The sequence below is a fragment of the Pelecanus crispus genome, chromosome Z, assembly GCF_030463565.1.
Source record: "Pelecanus crispus isolate bPelCri1 chromosome Z, bPelCri1.pri, whole genome shotgun sequence".
Taxonomy (NCBI): Eukaryota; Metazoa; Chordata; class Aves; order Pelecaniformes; family Pelecanidae; genus Pelecanus; species Pelecanus crispus.
The window spans coordinates 28538510-28558211 of NC_134676.1; the positions used below are offsets into that span (position 1 = coordinate 28538510).

Below are 19702 nucleotides of genomic sequence, written 5' to 3' on the forward strand. Positions count from 1 at the left end.
CTTTTACTCTTCCAGCTTAACCCTTCTTGCAAGAATATGCAGTACCGTGTATTTTCATAAAGTTGCATTTTCCCGGTGAACGTGGTGTTTGAAACTCAGGTAGCAAGTTAACAGATTAAAGAGCACCTTTGAAACTTTGTCTTTGGTGGACATGTGAGAAACTGCCACAAGTATAATTCGACAGTTTTCTGGAAGATAGGAGAAATGCCCAAATAGGCCCCAGCAGAAGGCATCACTAATGCTGCAGTGAATTCGTTCTCCCACTTGGGCAAACCGCGTAATTCAGCTTTGAGGCAAAGTAAATGAGTACAGGCTTCTGCATACAAAGTTGAGAAGTTCTGGTGTCATAGCCCCACTATGTTTAGTACTGGACGCCGGTCATATTTTCCTTAACCCTCTTATTTTATGTTGTCTACTAAGGTATGTCACTAAGTCATGAAGTAAGCTTAAAATATCACAATTAAGCCAATACATTTTCCATTGTTTTACTGAAACTGAAAAAGTAGTTCTGTACCAAAATGTACACAATTTAGTAATAATACAAAATGTTAATTCTGCAAGACAGAATGTCAGTTAAATCCACCAAAATGAACACTGAACCACCATTTACTGCCAGAACAGTGTTACTTTAAATAAGATTACTGAATGAACATAGAAAGAAACTAGTTCCAACTTTCCTTAAATAAAATGGTAGATACTAGCAACAATACTGCAGGAAGATAAACATTCATGATACTTACATGTTATCATAACATATGCAGCATGTAGTATGTCTTCATGCTTGCACATTAGCTTTATGAGCTCATTTCGATGATATTAATGTATTGATGTACTACAAAACAACCCATCAGGATTTATAGCAAATTTGCACATTAGAAGAGCACTTCTGCTAGTCACCCCTTTAGAATGCCACTGCATTCCTGCAAGAAAGCCAGTCCAATCCACTGATTCCCCACCCCACCCCCCAAAAAACCAAACAAAAAACCCCCAAACCAAACCAAACCCCATCAAGTGTATTAACAATTCTCCTCCTGTGATTAACTAGGCAAGGCGACGCATTTAGCAATATTCCCAAAGGTGCATCAAACCAGAATACACCTGGGTTTTCTGTATTACATTAAGAACACCTGAGACTGGTTCACTGGTCCAAGTACAGTATTTTAATACAAAAACTGCTTGTTGCATTAACATGTCATTTCACTGAATTCCCTTCATTAGTACTTTTCATTGAAAAAAGGATAAGATTTCTTCTTAAAATAAATACTCCCCCCTCAAAAAGAAAGTTTAAACGGAATTAAAACATAAAAAAACCCAAGTGTTAAAGAACAGTGTGATTTTCTGGCTTCATTTTATCTCAGCTTATGCAGTGGATACACACCTATCCCTGGGGAATAAGTGTCAAACACTTAAAAAAAAAAATTGGGAATATACAAACACACTGTACCTTAAAAGACATCTTTTAAAAGAAGTGTAAACATTGTTCTTGACTCCTGTTGTTTGAATGCACTATCTAAAACACTTTGAGAAACTGCGTTTGTGTAAATTACTAACCTGTCTGACACATAACTGGTTTTGGACTTACCAGTTTCAAAATCTGTTTTTTCTACCTGAACAAAATAACAAAACAGTTAACACACTGTTTTTCCTTATTTCAGTACAGATTATATTTAACAGCTCAGAACTTTATAGGTCACAAGTTTTCCGAAAAGGAATAACCTAAATTGTGGAGTTAAAACACTGAATGCTGCTTAGCTGAAGCAGCAAGCAAATGAAGTACTATATATGAGGTTTCTATAAAACTAATACAATTCAGTAAAATTGTCTCATAGCCTAAGACCTAAGTTTTACATGTGAACAAAAATAAAACTGGGAGTTCACAGAAAGTGATTAGGCTTGCTATCACTTTAAAAAACATGCCTGTCTAGCCAGAAAATAAAGATGGCAAGGACCAATGCATTCAAGCCAAGTTTAGACCAACTTTTTTTTTTTTTTTTTTTTTTTTTTTTTTAAAATGTACAAAGTACATTACATCACTTTTCAGCTTGGTAGTTTACCAGGAGCTTATCAGTCAAAATAATCTCAACCTGTAAAAACATAAGACTGACCCTTTAGAAAATGATGTGTAAGAGTAAGTTCCAAAGCCATGCCCAAGACATCTGATAGGACTTCTTTCGTGAAGTCATCTCTAACCGCTGAAGAATGTCAAAGGCATAAGTAGTCTCACAGAAGTCCCTTGATCTCTCAGTTTATCTTACACAGACGTCATTGAGTTGAAGGTCTTCACTCTAAACTTCAGATTTTTTTTTTCCCCTGTGCACCTGGTCAGTTGCTAGAATAATTCTTCATTTCAGAGCTGTTTCAGTATTCAAGCCACCTTCTTAGTGCAGGTTTCTTGAAGATCTTGTAGATTTATTTTTGACCTAATAAAAACAGTAAGATAACTACATTAGATAGTTAAAATGTTACACCGCTATACGTGTTGTGGTTATTCATGCAATTATTATTGAATCTTGTGTACTTGGAAGAAGGGCAAAACAGCAGAGAAAGACAAGAATTTTTCCATTTCTCACCTGTTGTGGATCATGTGGCTTTTGACTAGATGCCCAGCTGCAAGAGCTGCCATTAGTGATAATTCCCCTGCCATCACTGTAGCACAAACAATTTTAGCAAGCTGACGGGCATTTTCACCAGGGTTATCTTGGCTTGCACCTTGAACTCCTAACATCTGGAGAGAAAAACAGGCCATATTATGCTATGAAATCTAAGTAAATATATGCTAAATTTAGTATTAAAATAAGTCTTTCCAAATTATATCCTATCAACTAGCTTTAAGTCTCTTTAATATTAAACATCTTAAGCTTTAGAAACTAGATAATTGAAAACAATTCATTAATTCTAAAATTTTCATGTCAAATCCACCAAGTTTCAAGAGACCCCATTCCCACAACACTACTCAGACACAATATACACAACATGAAAGCAAGCTTTGATTTAGGAAGCTAAGTTGCTTTAAACTTTCTGACTCATACCTGCAAACAGGCCTGCTGTGGGAGCAAGTTGGTGCCTCCACCAACGGTTCCAATTTCTATAGAAGGCATTGTGCAGCTGATGTACAGGTCTTCATTGGTGGAACCAGTTCGCTCCATTAAAGTGATGCAATTAGAGCTGCCCACATTCTGCGCAGCATCCTTCAGATCAGGAAGCAGAAACAAAATAAAACCGAAACACCCAACTAAGTGTTTGGTTAAGAATTACTGAACTAAAGAAAATCTGAATTGGTGTAAAACAAACCTACCTGACCACAGGCAATGTAGATAGCTGTCACAATGTTTGCTGCATGTGCATTGTAGCCACCTATGCTACCAGCCATTGCAGAACCCACCAAATTTTTGTTTATATTGACTTCAACTATATCTTCTGTAGTCGTCTTCAATACCTAGATAAAGTGATACACTTTTACTACACCATTCCTTAGGCAGGAGTAGAAATACTCTATTTATGGTTAAAAAGCCCTCGCCCCTTGTTTGCTGCCATATGGAATTTGACTCAATCATTGTCCTAGACACCTAGTTTTATTTTTGTTCAAAAGGAGCCCGTTCAAATGCAGGCTGCATTGTCCAAGTAACAATAGGAAAAAGTCAGTGCAAAGGGTCAAGTAACAGTGGAAAAGTCAAAGGTTTGGACTTGCACAGGCCTTTAAGAAAAGCTCACCAGCTACCTTCTCTGTTTCAAGTTCTCATTTATCTTCAGAATGAAACAAACAAAATCAGCTTGGCAGAAATATCCCATTAATTCATCTTGACATGACAACAACATTCCTCCCAAGTTGATCCAGACACTAACCCTCCCCAATTTTGCTCTGCATTAAGAATACAGTGCTAAACTGAAGAGTCAAAACACAAACCAGTGTGCTACATTGGTAAATAAACATTGTGCACAGTAATATCAAATTAAACGGCATGTTTATACTATACTGACTGTATTTTGAAACCTTCAGATAAGAGATTTACACTGAATTTAGTATAAAAATGATCAAAGGGAACAAAAAAACAGTGCTGTGAGCAAAATTTAAGACATTCCAGTGTAGCAGGAATAACAACTGCTGAAGAGATCTGCACAAAGTCTACAAGACTGACAAAAATACAAAGTTTACGTATTGGAGTTCAACATAAGTCAATGTAGTGATGTACATGGCTTAGGGCTGGGGAAAAACATCCCCAATTTACCTAAAAACTATCCATGCCCACTACCAAAGGACTGGCTCCCCATTACTAGTCCAGAATGAAATCTTGGGGTTATACTAGATATTGCCACTGAATCAGCTGTAAAAATGCAAACAATTTGAAAATTAGGAAACTACTAGGAAGCAAACCCAAAAGACTTAAATTATGTCAATGTATAAATCCAGCCTGCACACACACTTTGAATACTGTGTCCAACTCTGTACCCAGAATTTTAGAAATTTGAGAACTGAAAAAGATGTAGATATAAGGATGTTCACAGACATACTGGAGTAGTCTTTTTACTCATTCCTCATAGAGAAACTAGTACTTTTCAGTCTGAAAATCAGAGTAGTTGGGAAGGTGGAAAGGCTATGTTACAGCTATAAAATCTTGGGCAGTAGAGTGAAGATAAAAGTCTTAAGTATCTCTTCCAGCACAAATCATCAAATGGAATCAACGAGAAGGAAGTAGTTCTCACACAGTGTAGCTGCACTGTGGAATTCTGCCCAGAATACTAGTGCTAGAAGTTTACATAGTTTCTCAAAAGGGACTGGACAAATTACTGGGGGAAAACAAACAAACAAACAAAAATCCATCAAATACATAAGCAGCAATTCAGAAAATCCTGAACAAGCTGATGGAAAAGTATGCTGAGTATGGTGTAGTAAACTCCTCCCTGGGTATTGTCTCTCATGGCCGGTGCTGGCGACCAGGTAACAGGAAATGGATTTGGTCTGACACACGTAGCCAGTCTTCTGCGCTCAGGTGGAAGAGAATCTCAGACAGCTCTTAAGACATAGGACAAGTTCGCCAGGGGCTGGCACTGGTTATAAAGGTTACCTTTCATCATGCAAGACACTAAGGCAGCTTTAGAATTAAATGAAGCACCTGATTATCTGTTTTTATTGTAGTAGGAGGCATATAAACTTTGAAGAGAACGTCAGGTTTGTGCGAGACAACAAATGAGTGAAATGACCAAAATGACTGGGTTTAATGACAGGCAAAACCCCATGCGTAAAAATCTGTCAAACTGTGGCATAATTTTTCAAAGGTAGAAAGTGAAAGTCCTAATGCCTTCAACTAGATATGCATCATTAAATATATGCACGTTATTTCAGAAGAGATGATGAAAGGAAAAAGTATCTACTGTGTCAGGAAAAATGGCTTATCCTACAGCAGTATCTGAAAACACATGTAGGAATTATCCTTACCTGGAAAAAACAACTTACAGTTAATATTTATGATGTAAGATAGGTATCAGTTTTGTAAAATGTATGCATTTTTATAAACGAGTAAAAGAAAGCAGACACTTACTTCTCGAACAACCTTGGCTGGAATGACTGCTTCACAGACTACAGACTTCCCTCTTCCTTCTATCCAGTTTATAGCAGCAGGTTTTTTGTCTGTACAATAGTTACCGCTAATAGCTATAACCTGGAGATCAGGAAACTCTTCATTCAACCTTGCCAGTGCTTTTTCAGTACCCTGTTAGAAGAGTATATAATCACGGTTGTGAAACAAGCTACTCAAGGACAGTGGAACAGCAAGATTTGATTAAGTCTAATCAGATCATCAGTTCCAGCTGAGGAAGAGAACGTAATTTCAGGAAGGAACCTGAAACAGGAAAAAAAACCCACCCCAATTATCACTATCCTTTTTCTAACCACTTTGGGAATTATATGGGGAATAACTGGTTCTTCTCAGTACATATGGACTCTCTGGATACATTCTAGGTGAATGGGCATATGCTTACCATACTGAAGATACAACATGAACCAAGTCAAACACTACAGGTAAGAAATTAATCCATTTTGGAGGTAGTGCAAAGAGCTTCTCTACACTAGGAAATCAGACAAAAGGTCTGCTATATTTAGTATCCGTCTATGACCAGACCCACTTATATAATGGTTCTGATAGACTTAAATTTTCTATAGAATAGGCAATCAGTGTTAATCTCAAACAGCGCAAGGCATCTCTCCAGTCTATGGGTCACATCTCAGGTTCTTCCACATGTCTGCATAAAAACAAAATCAACCACACAAAACTAGAGAACACCCCTCTGCTGCCATTCACCAGATTCCTAATATTTTCTTTACAAGGAAGTGATAAACACAGTAACAGATTAATTACTGCTGGATAAAATCTTTGGCCCAAAGCAACAGAGCAACCAGCTTAACTTCCATATTATCAACAACAGTTTCTTTAAATAATAGTAATTAAAAAAATTAAAATACAATGTTACTTTTTTCTTTCATCATTCTCATCCTATTCTTGTTTACACTTGACAAGGTCAAACACTTTTATTGTTTTATAGCACTGCAAACAGTGCTATGTCTTATCTTTCTGTCTTCACATGCCACGTAGTCACAGATTGGTAGGCTATAATTTATTTATTTTTAAAAGAAATACGCGTTTTTTAAAAAGACTTAACGGGACTGGTCCTTACTTTGGAAATCATATTCATTCCCATTGCATCCCCTGTTCCAGACTGAAAACGGATATAAAGGTTACGACCAGCCAAACTGATGAGAAGTTTTTGTAGGCGGGCAAACCTGCAAGAAAATTTAACTATTACTTACAATCCTCAAGGGAAAAGATTAAATTAGTTTTAAGTGGCAAAATGACACTAAATCATTGCAGACAGCACTGTTAACTACACTGTGTTCCTCCTCCCTCAGTGCAGGAAAATACCTTCAGCTACCATGCACATATTTCTCTCGAGTAAATACTTCAAAAATGTTCACTTTAAAAGTGTTCACTGCCTTTTTGTGTTTTCTATCCCTGGACTTAATGAAATAAAATATCCTGAAGTGCTAACATAAATTAAATTCATTTGTATTCCTTAAAACATCTGACTACCAGGGATAAACTAAAAATGAGGCCTGTGGAAATTCTTATGTCAGTTTTACAGCAAAGCAAAACCCATGCTATCTTTCACAACAGTGCAAGCTGCACAAGTCAAAAAACCCTCTGGAATTACTGCATTTAAACAACAGCATGGGTTGATTCTGGCTGAAAAACATGTATGTCCTTGGCTGACACTTGTAAGATTGGTAAGAAACAAAACTGATAAGGAAATCTCTCTCGGAATCTTCCTAAAGAAAGCAGGTAATCATAAGCCTTAGAAAAAACTCCAGGGCTTGAAATAGAGTTATTCTTAATACTGTTCTACAGTTTTTAGTGTTTCAGTTATAGCATTAGTTTATCCTGTATTCTCTGGAACCTCACAAATTAATTATTAACATTAGTCATATCATCTGAAAGGCTAGATTCCAAACTTCGAATTACTCTTTGCACAGTAACTACTACAAATCCAAATAAGCTTTTGTATTTATTTTTAAATGCTTAGATAAAATAAATAATGTATTAAGTATTATGCAGTGTGAATGTATTTGTTGCTAAGATGCAGTGTTTACCACTTTTCATTGGAAAATGTTTATTACTAGCCTTGGTACATAGCCAGAATGACTTTTGTTCTCTTAGATTCACACTACATGGCACAGCCAAAATGAAAATGTAATTTCCTGTATTGCAGTACATCAATAAAAAAAAAAAAACCAATTAGGAGCTTTCTACCATCCACAGAAGTCTTATGGCAGGAAATAAGGCTGGAATAGCCATTGTACTAACCTACTTGTGCTGTCAAAAGCTTCCTTCATTATTTTAAAGCCTTCAGGGCTTTCAAGCCAAACTTTCACTTCAGCAGCTTGGCAAGCAGTGGGCAGCCTTACAACAGGTCCTCGAGTCATCCCATCTGCCAGAATGCGGCTACTTGCTCCTCCACCAAGCTAAACATCAAAGCAGAAGGGAAACAAAGCAAGATTACTAAAGTGAATTTTAGTGTTTAGGAAATCAAAACCATGCCTTATTATCACCCCAAATATGTTTTATAATATAGAATGTTTTTCAAGCTAGTCAAACAATACTTACACATATTGCTCTACATCCTCTGTTTGTGCTCGCTACAAGACATCCTTCTGTTGTTGCCATTGGCACCTGAAACTCTTTGTTATCCAAAAACAGCGGTCCTGCTACGCCTACAGGAATAGGCATATATCCAATGACGTTTTCACAGCAAGCTCCCATAACCTTACAAAAATAATACAAAAGGTATCATTAAGGCTACACTACAGTGGTATGGTACAGCATGTTACCTACTATGCCTCTGACTACCACAAGGTATCTTAGCAAAAAACCCACAACCCTACCCATAAAGCAACCAATTCCTGACTTCAAAAAGTTAACAGCTACAGCTATCAACAGCTAATACTGTTCAAGTCTAGTATTTGGCAGACATATTGGATCTTATTAAGTCTTAAACACTATTAAAAAAACCTAATACTGTTAAATTAATTTTAAATAAACTTCCATTTTAACTTGAGCTCAAGGTAATATTATCATTCAGCTGAACTCAGGCTCAGTATTAGTAGAATTCTAAATTTCTGAGATAAGGCAGCTGCATACTTTGGTAGGAAGTATTTTTTGGGTAAGCTACAAAACTTACCCACCTCCCTAGGTCTAAAAACATCAAACCCAATAAAAAGTAGTGCCTTATGTTTGCCTTTTTTTTTTTCCTTCTACATCAGTTTTGACCAAGCTCATTGTTCATTCATATACATCACCTGGAGCATATCTCTGATATATTTGGAAAATGGTTTTACAGGGAGTTTTGCTTGTCTGCCTTTTACTTACCAAAGAATAATTATAATTCCTATAAGGAAGATATTGCAAAGATGAAGGTTCGGGGAGTTTCTTAGATAACATCTGTCTGCGAATGGACACACCTCGCTCCTGAGTTTCCATCAGGGTTTCCAGTTTGTATGCAGGAATATGCTTAGCATTAACTAAGCTGATAACCTCAGCATCAGTAAGAAATTTTGCTCCTTTCTGGCAATGTAAAAGGGTGGGGAGAGAAAGTACAGATTCTCTTGGTGAAAAAAAATCCTTTTAAATGTTTCCAAATGAAAAAACTAACAACTTTACTTTGACATTACCAGAGTACCTCTAAAGGAACCAACTGCCAATGGCAGGTTCTATAGCAGGCCAGGATATGATCAAAACCTTTTTACTCAGACTCCCACCTACATGCATACACGACAAAGCTTCAATGACTTGGTATGTCAGGAATGATGAAGCTGCTCCTCCCTCCCCCCTGTCCTGACTGACTGGAAGAGAAGTGATTGAAGAAAGGGGTTTGTTTTAGTTGTGACCCCCCACCCAAGTTACTAAAGCCATGTAATTTTCTGAATTGCAATCAACAGGATCATTTAAAAGCTGGAAAATTACTGTAATAATTCTTAAAGCAGATGTCGCAGTAGAGGCTAAAAAACCAAAACAAGTTATTTTAACATACCTCTGCATTTCCAAGTATACAAACACATTCCTCAATAGAACGTGGTTCTTTAGGTAACTCAATTTCTTCCTCCTTTTCATTAAGAAATGAAGAAGTTTCCACAGGGTTGCAACTGCCAACTACAAATGCAGCCTTGGTTGATGACTCTGCTAATACAGGCTTTATGACTTCGGCTGCATAAAGACAATTAAAATGAGCTCTGGTTTACTAAATTCTGAAGTTTTGATTCCAAATACAACACGCTAACACAGATTTCACTGTTCGTTCCAAATATTCAGGAATAGGTTCAGATTTTAAAATGCTAAAAATTACCATTTCCATCTTTGGCAACTAAAGCTTCTTCTACTGTGTTAGATTTCTGATTGTTTTTCAGAAGTCCAGATTGCTTCCTGCAACAATTCTGAGGGACCTTTTTCTGGGCCATCACTGGAGATGTTATGGGATTCTTCAGTGAGAGGGTGGATTCAGTCTCTGCTTGCTCAAAGAAAATATATTTGACAGCAAGGAGAAGGGCTAATCCAAGAGTGATCACTTGTTCAATATCCATACTGGCCATTCTAAAACAGACAAATCAAAAAGTAAACACACGGTATATGCAATTCGTGGCTTATAACAGCATTCTGACATCCCTTTGCTTTAAAAAGGGTAATAGTTTCATCATAACTTATACAGTTACAGAAATTCCAGTCAAAAGACATTTTCTACCAGGACATTAAAGTATGCTAGGTTAGGGTAGAGAAATAATTCTTTGTATTATTAACAACATAAGAATTTTCAGATGTCATTAAATAGTTACTAAATCTTAGCTAAAAAGCATTCCTGGTATGACTGTAAAATATTCACCAACAGCTACACTAAACTGATTTAACACCTATCTCCCAATGATAAAGTAGAAAGTTTCAATTATCATCCTCTACCAATAATGACTACTATGATGCAAGCTGAACTGCTAAGAGGGGGGAAAAAGCCTGAAACAGACAGTTCTGAGTATACAGAATATGGAACCACAGGTGCCACTAACTTCAGTTGAGCTCAAGGTGAGCAATAGGGACATGGCTTTTGCACTTGCGTGTGAATTCTCAGAAGCTCTGCATAAATGATTACTGTAGTGCAGTCAGAAAATTTATTTTCCAGTGTGCTCTGAAAGGTGTCAGTGCTAATGGGAAAAAACAGTGTTTTGATGCATACAGGACAGCTGGCTCCTGATCATGTTCTTGATTACTTCAAGGAGACTAGACAAACAACATAATATTGAAATATTTCTCACAAAATGCCATCTCTGATTCCAGGAAATCCTACAGTGGTCAGATCTGCAAGTTTACAAGTGTTTTACCCTAGGACCATAGCTTGGCAGCACTGGAGAATACACCTTAATCAAGGAAACACACTTCTCTTCTGCGAGGTCGCCTACCGAGAAAGGTAGAACTGCCATAATGAAACATTAGGTTCAATTCTCTTTGGTGCACTCTCATCCAATCCCAGTGAATTTTCCACAGTACTGTTCTGAGCAGCTGGTTCTGCTATCCAACGACTGTGGGCATGAACAAGAACCAAGCCCAGTGACTGTATTAAAAACACAAAACAAAAGAAATATTAATTTTTCAACTGTAACTAGGTATCTAACCATATCTAACTACTAAGATTAAACATTTTCTTTTTTTTTTTTTTGGTTGTTGGGGTTTTTTTGTTTTCCATACCTCAAGAGTCTAAAGCTAAAGGCTGATTTTTCACACCTCTCATCAACACCCTTTTTGGCCTTCTATAACACTCATAGCTTTGAAACTGTCCCACCCCATCCTTCCTCTTGCTCAAATAATAAGCAAAGGAAGCTGAGGGTACTGTAGGGGTAAGAGGGAGGGAATTAGTACACATGAAAAAGCCCTAAGTGTTTGGCACAGAAAATACATACGCAGGAAGACTTTAGGTGTAGATACAGGGGATGTTATGAAAAATTACCACAGCAAACTAGACTAATGGGATGCAGAATACAAGTCTATAGAAAACAAAAGCTTGATTCATTGCATCAGGACACCTTACTGATTGCATAACCACAGGTGAAAAAGAGCCACAAACCATAATCATTTTGACCCTCTGTGTCACAGGATTTGGTTTATTTTCTTCTTCTTCCAGAACACGAGCAAAATGGCTAAGCTGCCATATAGGGCGCCCTTCACGACTCTCTCGAGAAAGCTGCAAAAATAACAAAATTTAAAAATAGGTCCTATTTAGTACATATTAGAAGAACCAATAAGTGAGCTTCAACATTGTATTTTTATTTGATCATTAAGAAACTACCAACAAAAGAGTTAGCCTACAATCTCCTGTTTAGCCTATGTTAAATAGCGAAAAACCCTGGATAGCCAATAATTTACAATATAATTTGTTTACTCTGCTTTAGATCAGAACTCATACTATTGAGTATGACTCATTTACAGTGACATTAACAAATTACTGTTATCAGCTGAGCCAACGTAACTTTTTTTGCACATTTCCTCTGTTCGCTTTGAAAGGAAGACAAGCATGCTGGTGTTTAACTCTGTGAAGAAATGTATAGCCTACTAGAAGCACAGGGTTTGAATACTAAGCTTGATGTTGTCTTGAAGTTAGTCTTACCTCTAATACCAAGGACACACAAGCTGGAAAGAAGGTCATGAAGACAAAGTAGTTGGCAAGAACAGACATACAGCCAAAGCAGCACATAATTTCAAGTTGTCGTACACCTACATAAAAAAAGGAACATTTTTTTACATTTGAATATGCAATGGACTTTCTATGTACTTGAAGTGTTGCAGAACTAAGAAAGAAACCATTAAACTGAGACTGCAGATTATAGAGAGAACTGTCTAGATTAATGAAAAACAAGCACGCTAAGCCCTAGTCATTGTCTGTCAGCTTATTCTAAGCACAGTATGTATTTATGGTATGGTATTTACAGAAAACTCGTAAGTGTAATTCTAAATAAATACCAATAATTACAGTTCACAGAGATTCTAAAGCTTCACCCTGAAAGCTTGTAACTCCTCACTTATTTAAGCAAAGAACAATTAGACAACGTTATGTATTGAAATCCCTTCTAACAGATGGCCAATTAAGTGTTCAGGCAATAAGAAACAGTATATGCCCCACCTACTCTTTCACAAGCCTGGTATCCAGAAAAAGTCAATTAGCCATGTTGCACATGCATTACAGAACTGCCTTAGTAAAAATGAAAGAACTAACAGTATAAATCATTAAAAAAAAAAAAATCAACAATACACTACACCAAAATGAGGGTTTTTTTCCTAGATGTAAACAGAAAAACAGCTTATCAATACACAATATCCTGAAAAGGTCCAACACAATTTGAAAAGCAGGTGCTTTGAAAGATGCCTTTAAGGTATGCAAGATAGTTTAAAAAAAAAACCTGCACATAAAAACCAACAGACAAAAACAAACATGCTGACAAAACCCCACTTTACTCCTAACTATGGAACATAAATTTATTTTACAAAGAAATCAGTTAACTACATATGAAAATCCTTTGCTTTTTACATTCAGCTGTTGTCTTAAGGAAAGACAACTGCTACTGTACACAGAACTGATGAAGATCAAAAGATGGGGTGGGGAGGAAAAAAACCAAACAGTAAAAGATCGGTTATTTTTAATTGAACTAGATTAACTTTCCTCACCTGGAGTAATTTTTAGAAATACTCATTTTTTGCAAGAATATGAACTCATTTTTAAGAATGCCCAAGAAAAGAGTTAGCAGCTACTTTAAGATGTTAACAGGAATGATGGGAATCATAGAAGGTCTTAGTTTTATAAAAGCAGCTGCACAGAAGTCCATTCCTACTGCACAATGCTCAAGAAAGCTGCTATCTGTACTTCAAACTTCTCTTCAACATATACATATTATTCATATCTGCAGGAAACTAGCAATATAGGCTAATTAGGAAGGTAGGTAAATAGATTAAGTCACTCCACTCTCATCAGTAACACCTCTATTTGGAACTCTCAACATCCCAACATCTTTCAGATAGTCTTTTTTAACTGGAAAGATTTAGACCCTTTGACTGTATTGCGCACCTGACATAGTACCAACACCGATCACAAGACACTCCACAAGTGCATCCAGTGTAAACGTAGGGCCTAAAATTGCCATTCCACGTGAAATATTTTCTCTTACTTCATCCTAAAAAGAAAGATTTCTGTACATTAACATAAAAACAAAAATCAAATTAAGGGAGTACACGTAACATGATTAGTACATGATTAGTAAATTGAGTAGTATTGTGGTGATAAGGCCTTATGAAACTATTGAAAATGAACTATTATGAGATAATAAATTCTTTAATTGCTTTATTTCCCATAACTTACTATACCTTGACAGTCTTTATTTACACACAATTATTTAATTTTGACTAATTTCTCTACCTTTGGCTCATCGGTATTCTAAGCTCCTACAACACTGATGGGCACAGACTTTAACTACAGTACATTCAGAAGAACAGGACTTCTACAGTTTAAGACATAAATTAGAAGCCACTTACGTCATGGCATTTCAGAAGTTCTTGCAACCACATATCTGTGCCCTAACTTTTATTATTTTATTAAACTCTCTAGACTCAGGTGACAGGAAAGAGGACATAAAAGACACTAAAACTTTCCCCTGGGGCAAAGGGATTTCACCCAGAAGCCAGGCATGGCGAACTCTAGAGAGTCTGCTGCTGTTTTGGTGGTGGTGGTCGTTTTGGGGGGAGGAGGAGAGAATCATAGAATCATAGAATGCTTTGGGTTGGAAGGGACCTTGAGAGATCATCTAGCCCAACCCCCCTGCAGTGAGCAGGGATTGAACCCGTGACCTTGGCAGCTGTAGGGAAAACCTGTTTGTGAAATACTCTCTTGAAAATGAACAAAAAATTCTGTACTCACAATTATTATAAAATAATATACAACACTATAATAATATTGCATATATAGAAAATGTGCAATATACTCTACAATATACTAAAATACAATATACAGTATTTTGTCACCATTAGTATGCTTAATTACCATGTGCAGTATTTTGTAGGTATAAATTAATTTCACTAATATACTTTTACTTCAGAACTTAGAATAGCAGAAAAAAAACACTACAATGCATGACAAGCAAGATATCCTGTCAGTCCTTCCTGTTGTGCTGTGTTAATTGCATTAGACCATGAATGTTTCTGTCTACACATATGCTACGTTTGTTCTGCTAAGATTTTGTCTAGAAATATGCTTTTCCAGTATCAGCCTTGTAACATTAGATGTCTCTTTATACACTGTTCCTGAGACCTAGAAATTAACTTTTTTCTGTCAATAACTGTTCTAGGGAAGACTTTGGTCTAGGAGCTCTAGCCTCCTCAACAGTGCCATAACCATTGCTAGTTTAAAGTTATGAACCTATAAAGTACTCATACTTAGCTCACATGATTATGCACACTAATTTTACGGTGTTATTCACTTGAACACTGATGTAGATTGAAGACAACATAGAATCTGGATAAAATCTGATCCTTTTTATATATCACCAATACATTATTCACCCGTATGTCTCTCCACCTGGATTATTCACAGAATCATAGAATGGTTTGTCTTGGAAGGGACCTTAAAGATCACCTAGTTCAAACCCCCTTGACATGGGATAATGTTAATCTTTGAACATTCAATTCAAAAGCTCCATTGCAAACAAAACAAAACACCAAACAAACAAACAAAAAACCCCAAACCCCCTGACCTGTGAGTTGGAACTGAGCGCAAATTTGGCTAATGCACTTGCTCTTGACAGATCAATGAGAAGCAGGAAGAATGGTAAGGCTTCACTGAAAGAAAGAGGCATATGTTAAAATTCAAGGTTTATTGTACAGGAAAAAAAATTCAAGCAGAAAATCCAGAATAACAATTCATTACTTACTTTAAACCTGTCAGTTCTTTATCCAAGAAGTGAATTACTACTGTACTAAAAACAAAACTTGAGAAGATTGTGAAGAGGCCAGCAATACCTTAAAAAAAAAAAAAAAATATATTTTTGAAATTCTAGTTTTACATATATTGGGAGGGAAAAAAAAAGAAAAAAGAAAAATGATACCTTAGATCAATCCTGAAGCAAACAAATGACAATTCTAATCTCTCAGAGTACATTAGCAGCAATTGAGATACAAACTGAAGTAGATGCTATTTTTATACAGATATTTAAATGTAAAATTTGTACTGCACTCAAAGTAAAACTCTAAAAAATAAGAGCCATAAATCTTCTCATTATCAGCAAAAATGAAAACTGGTTTAAATAGCTCTATATTTTTAAGTGTTTCACACTATAAACAATTACCTCAAGAATTACATTTCCAGTGTTTATATAATCCCACACAATCTCTCTTAAAAAATGCACTTTCATCTATGCAGAACATTTATTCTGCAATCCAGCAAATAATTAAAATAACCCTGTTCTGTACATAAGTATTAAAATTCTAGTATTTATTACCAATTTGTATTAAAAAAACCCCAATTACAATGCATACAGCAAAGACAAAAATCAGGTACAGTACCTAAGATGTATTTTGACCCAAGCTGCCTTAGGTTCTGAAACTGGAAATATATATAAAGGATTGCTATACAGCGCGTGATTGTCAGGATGATGATGTCACTGCTCAGAACATCCTGTTTGAAATACAAAACAATTTAGTATAATAGTACTTATAACAGTATTTTTAGAATAAAATAGGTATCACTGCTAGTCTGTCTTAAAAAATTAAAATATTGCAAACAAATATTACTATAAAATCCTTGTTCACTAGATACTGTGCAACTGAAAGTTAGGTCTAATGAAGACCTTCTGTAGCACATTACTGCTTGCATACAGCTTTAAAATCCACAACGGGAAATGAAGGCAATAAAGAAGTTTCTGCATAGCTACTTTCCTCCTAATACATCACACAACCTGATCTTATTCTACAGAAAACCCTGGGTCTACTGATTAACAGTAAGTACTATAACATGAATTTAAATCCTTACTTCTTCAAGTTTGGGGCACTCGTAATTCCAGCCACAGATCTTATCATTCCCAGTGAACATCTTCATGGACATCATACAGATGGTGAGAGTCACTGTACCCACAATGACTTCCCATGGATGAGAGGCTACAAAAAGCCCATGCATTCGAAAGAGTCTGGACAACATTTTCAAGATTGTTTTTCTACACTTAGCAAACCTGCAACAAAAGAATATTTCATATAAGCAAGTACGAGATTCAGGGAAAAAAGACAGAGCTCTATAAACTTCTGCAAGTCATCCCTCAGAAAAAAAAACCCAAACCAGTTAAGTAACAGTTGTGTAAGGAAACTAATCTTTACCTTTCAACTTCCCATGTAAAACACATTTATTTCTAATCTTCTGAAATATAAGGCTCCTGCCTTCTCAATCTTCCTTTTTTTTTTTTTTTTAATACACATCTCCCTTGTTTCTTCAAGGTCTTACTAGTAACTCTCCACCACTCTCACATTTCTTAGTATCTTCCTGTCACACAACTTTGATACCACTTTGACTCCAACTTCTTGTTTTTACCACCTATGTAAGCACTCACGGAATTCTGCCACTTCTTTCTACTCACCCTTCCTATCAAAAATATTAACTTTATTTAAACTATATAAATTACCAACTATTGAGCATTACCAACCATTGTTGGTAATGCTCAACTTCAACAGCAGGAATTGCGACGTTCCTCTGACTGTGTATTCTCTCTACTTTCTGATCAATATTCTTCAGTGATTCAAGTTAATCACATTCAAAACAGTTCTTTCTTCATCTCAAGCATGAGTCCTTCTCACATACAGTATTCTGTGACATTGTTCTCTTGTACCCGTAACTAATTCCCAGGTTACTGATGCATTTCATCATCCCCTTTGCTTTCAACAGGTAACAAACATTCGACAGAAACTCTTACACCTCTCTTCCACGCAACTGAGAACATGGATGTTCTGTATATCCTTCAGTTACAAAAAACGCACCCTAGTCTATTTGCTCTGTGTCGTACCTTTAGACAAGTTCATCAAGGATGTTTACTTATGTTTTACAGCATAGGAAAAAAAATGCCATAAAATTCTCTCTTAAATATGTTGGTACTGTGACTTTGCTTTTCTCATTGCATAAAATCAACAGCTTATAAAACTCTGTGATGAATGTTAACTGTGTAACTATATCATAAACTTCAAAAGATGCTTAAATAGTAGCCTAACAGAGACAATCTATAATTCAGTATTTACATGTATAAACCTAGCACTGTAAAGACTTCCATAGAGGACTGAGGGCTCTACACATTGTCACTTTGAAGTGGGGGGAAAAAAAGCCCTTCATGTTGCCTTGAAAGTAACAATCCATCTATCAGGCTTGTGGGAAGACAGCCTTTCTAGTATTATTTCTTCTGCTTGGATATCAGAAATGAAGCTGTCATTCAATGCAGAAAATAAAAGACAGGGCCAATCAAACTGCTTAGTGTTCCTGAAGATACCAGAATCATCTTGGTTTCCTACCAGTGCCAACTTCGATCATATGAGCACCAACAGCACCAATCTACTTTTCTTTACCCTTCCACAGTGAAGGTGTGGCAGGATTTTTGTGGCTCATGGAACCAAATGGGGAAAATCATCGGGAGGACTGCCTTCCTTATGAACAATTATTTCATTTCCTGACAAAAAGCTTTTTTTCTAAAAAAAAAAAAACAAAACAAAAAACCCACCAAAAGCCCAAAAACCTGCAACAAAACACTCCCTTTAAAGTCAACATTATCCTTTGTTTTTCCCTGTGTAATATAATTTACATACTGTTTTGTAGATTTTGAAACAATGCAAAAAATAGAAGAGGCACAGCAATGTCCTATGAAAATAAAAATACTTTTGAATACCACAGTGTTTCAGGAAAATCAGAATTAGTACTTACTACATGAGTATACAGAGTCCTACCAGTCCTAAAACTAGTAATGCAACTGCTAAATTCTGACAGTTGGAATTACTATCTAGGCAATTAACAAATTGTTAGTAGAGCTAGAAAGATTTCAAAATCTTTCCTCAGATACTATTTTTCCACATTTCTAAGCAAAAGTAGTAAGTGTAAAATGGCTTCACATAAATCAATTAGGGCAAAATGCATTAATTTGATTATGAAAATAATTACCCATAATATCTATTATTCATAGAATCATAGACAATTATTAGATTAGATTGTTACACAATGTTTTATCATTAACTGCTGCTATGAAATACAGGATGCCTCACTGCTGATCTTGGGGTTGAGAGGCAGTAACTCCTAACCTAAAAGGATTCTTTAAAGCCTTCGTGTTTATTTAACCTGCCTGAAGTGCATGGGGTTTTTTGCTATGCGGTTGACATTTCTAGAAAATACTGATGAAGATTTCATACACTGATTCTGCATTACTGAGTCCTGCGAAAAAAATTTCAATGCAGATGATCAGCTCGTATTTCTAATTGTTTATAATATTTGTATAGCGACACTGACTCACAGCTTGAAATTAGCAAGACATGTTAAATATAAAGCTAAAGTTTATCATTAATATAGTTTTGTTAAATTTGTTCAGAAGGGATGCTTTATAAATCCTATCCACTTCCTGTTTGCCAATCAAAAATTTCCAGGAGACTATATAAAGTAAAGCAATCCGTTCTGGGAATCAAAACAAAATACACACAAAAACCAAGTGCAACCCCTTCAAAAGCTCAGAGCGTAAAAAGCAAACTAGACTGGTTGTGTGCAATGCTTTAGAGTGTTAATCTGCCACGTAACTGTACGACTATTCGCTTATACCTACGGTTTGTCACACAGCTCTCGTTAACCTCAGAGCAGTCATCTGCAACACCATCCATTATTAGATCGGCACAAACTCCCCATCTCTTGCCGGCTGACTCAGCAGGAGCTACGGTATTACTTAGGAAGCGAGTGGCAAAATCAGCCGAGCGAAAACCTGTGCGGAGCTCACCTGAACAGCACATGACGCCACCCAGGCCCTGTCACACCGTCAGGAAGCGTTTTTTGCCCTCGGAAAGGGAAGCCGGCCTCCGGGGGCCCAGGGCCGCAGCCCCCGCAGCCCCGCGGCGCAGCCTCGGCCGCCCCGCCC

At 36.5% G+C, this 19702-nt stretch overlaps 1 protein-coding gene across 2 annotated transcripts; it reads right to left on the reverse strand.

The window, feature by feature from the left end:
- Nucleotides 1-976: 976 nt before the first annotated feature.
- Nucleotides 977-19644, reverse strand: HMGCR (3-hydroxy-3-methylglutaryl-CoA reductase). Of its 2 annotated transcripts, XM_075726629.1 has the most exons (20): nucleotides 19565-19644; nucleotides 16594-16789; nucleotides 16128-16239; nucleotides 15497-15584; nucleotides 15320-15404; nucleotides 13642-13747; nucleotides 12190-12296; nucleotides 11650-11766; nucleotides 10988-11139; nucleotides 9889-10133; nucleotides 9577-9749; nucleotides 8916-9110; nucleotides 8154-8312; nucleotides 7854-8011; nucleotides 6670-6775; nucleotides 5538-5708; nucleotides 3296-3436; nucleotides 3030-3188; nucleotides 2571-2725; nucleotides 977-2420 (listed from the first exon to the last, which is right to left on the reverse strand). In XM_075726629.1, exons 2-20 carry the CDS (start codon nucleotides 16756-16758, stop codon nucleotides 2366-2368), a joined length of 2649 nt encoding a protein of 882 aa, XP_075582744.1. In that variant the 5' UTR covers nucleotides 16759-16789; nucleotides 19565-19644; the 3' UTR covers nucleotides 977-2365. The 2 variants fall into 2 exon arrangements, with proteins under 2 accessions (XP_075582744.1, XP_075582743.1); XM_075726628.1 differs by lacking the exons at nucleotides 8154-8312; nucleotides 19565-19644.
- Nucleotides 19645-19702: the final 58 nt, after the last annotated feature.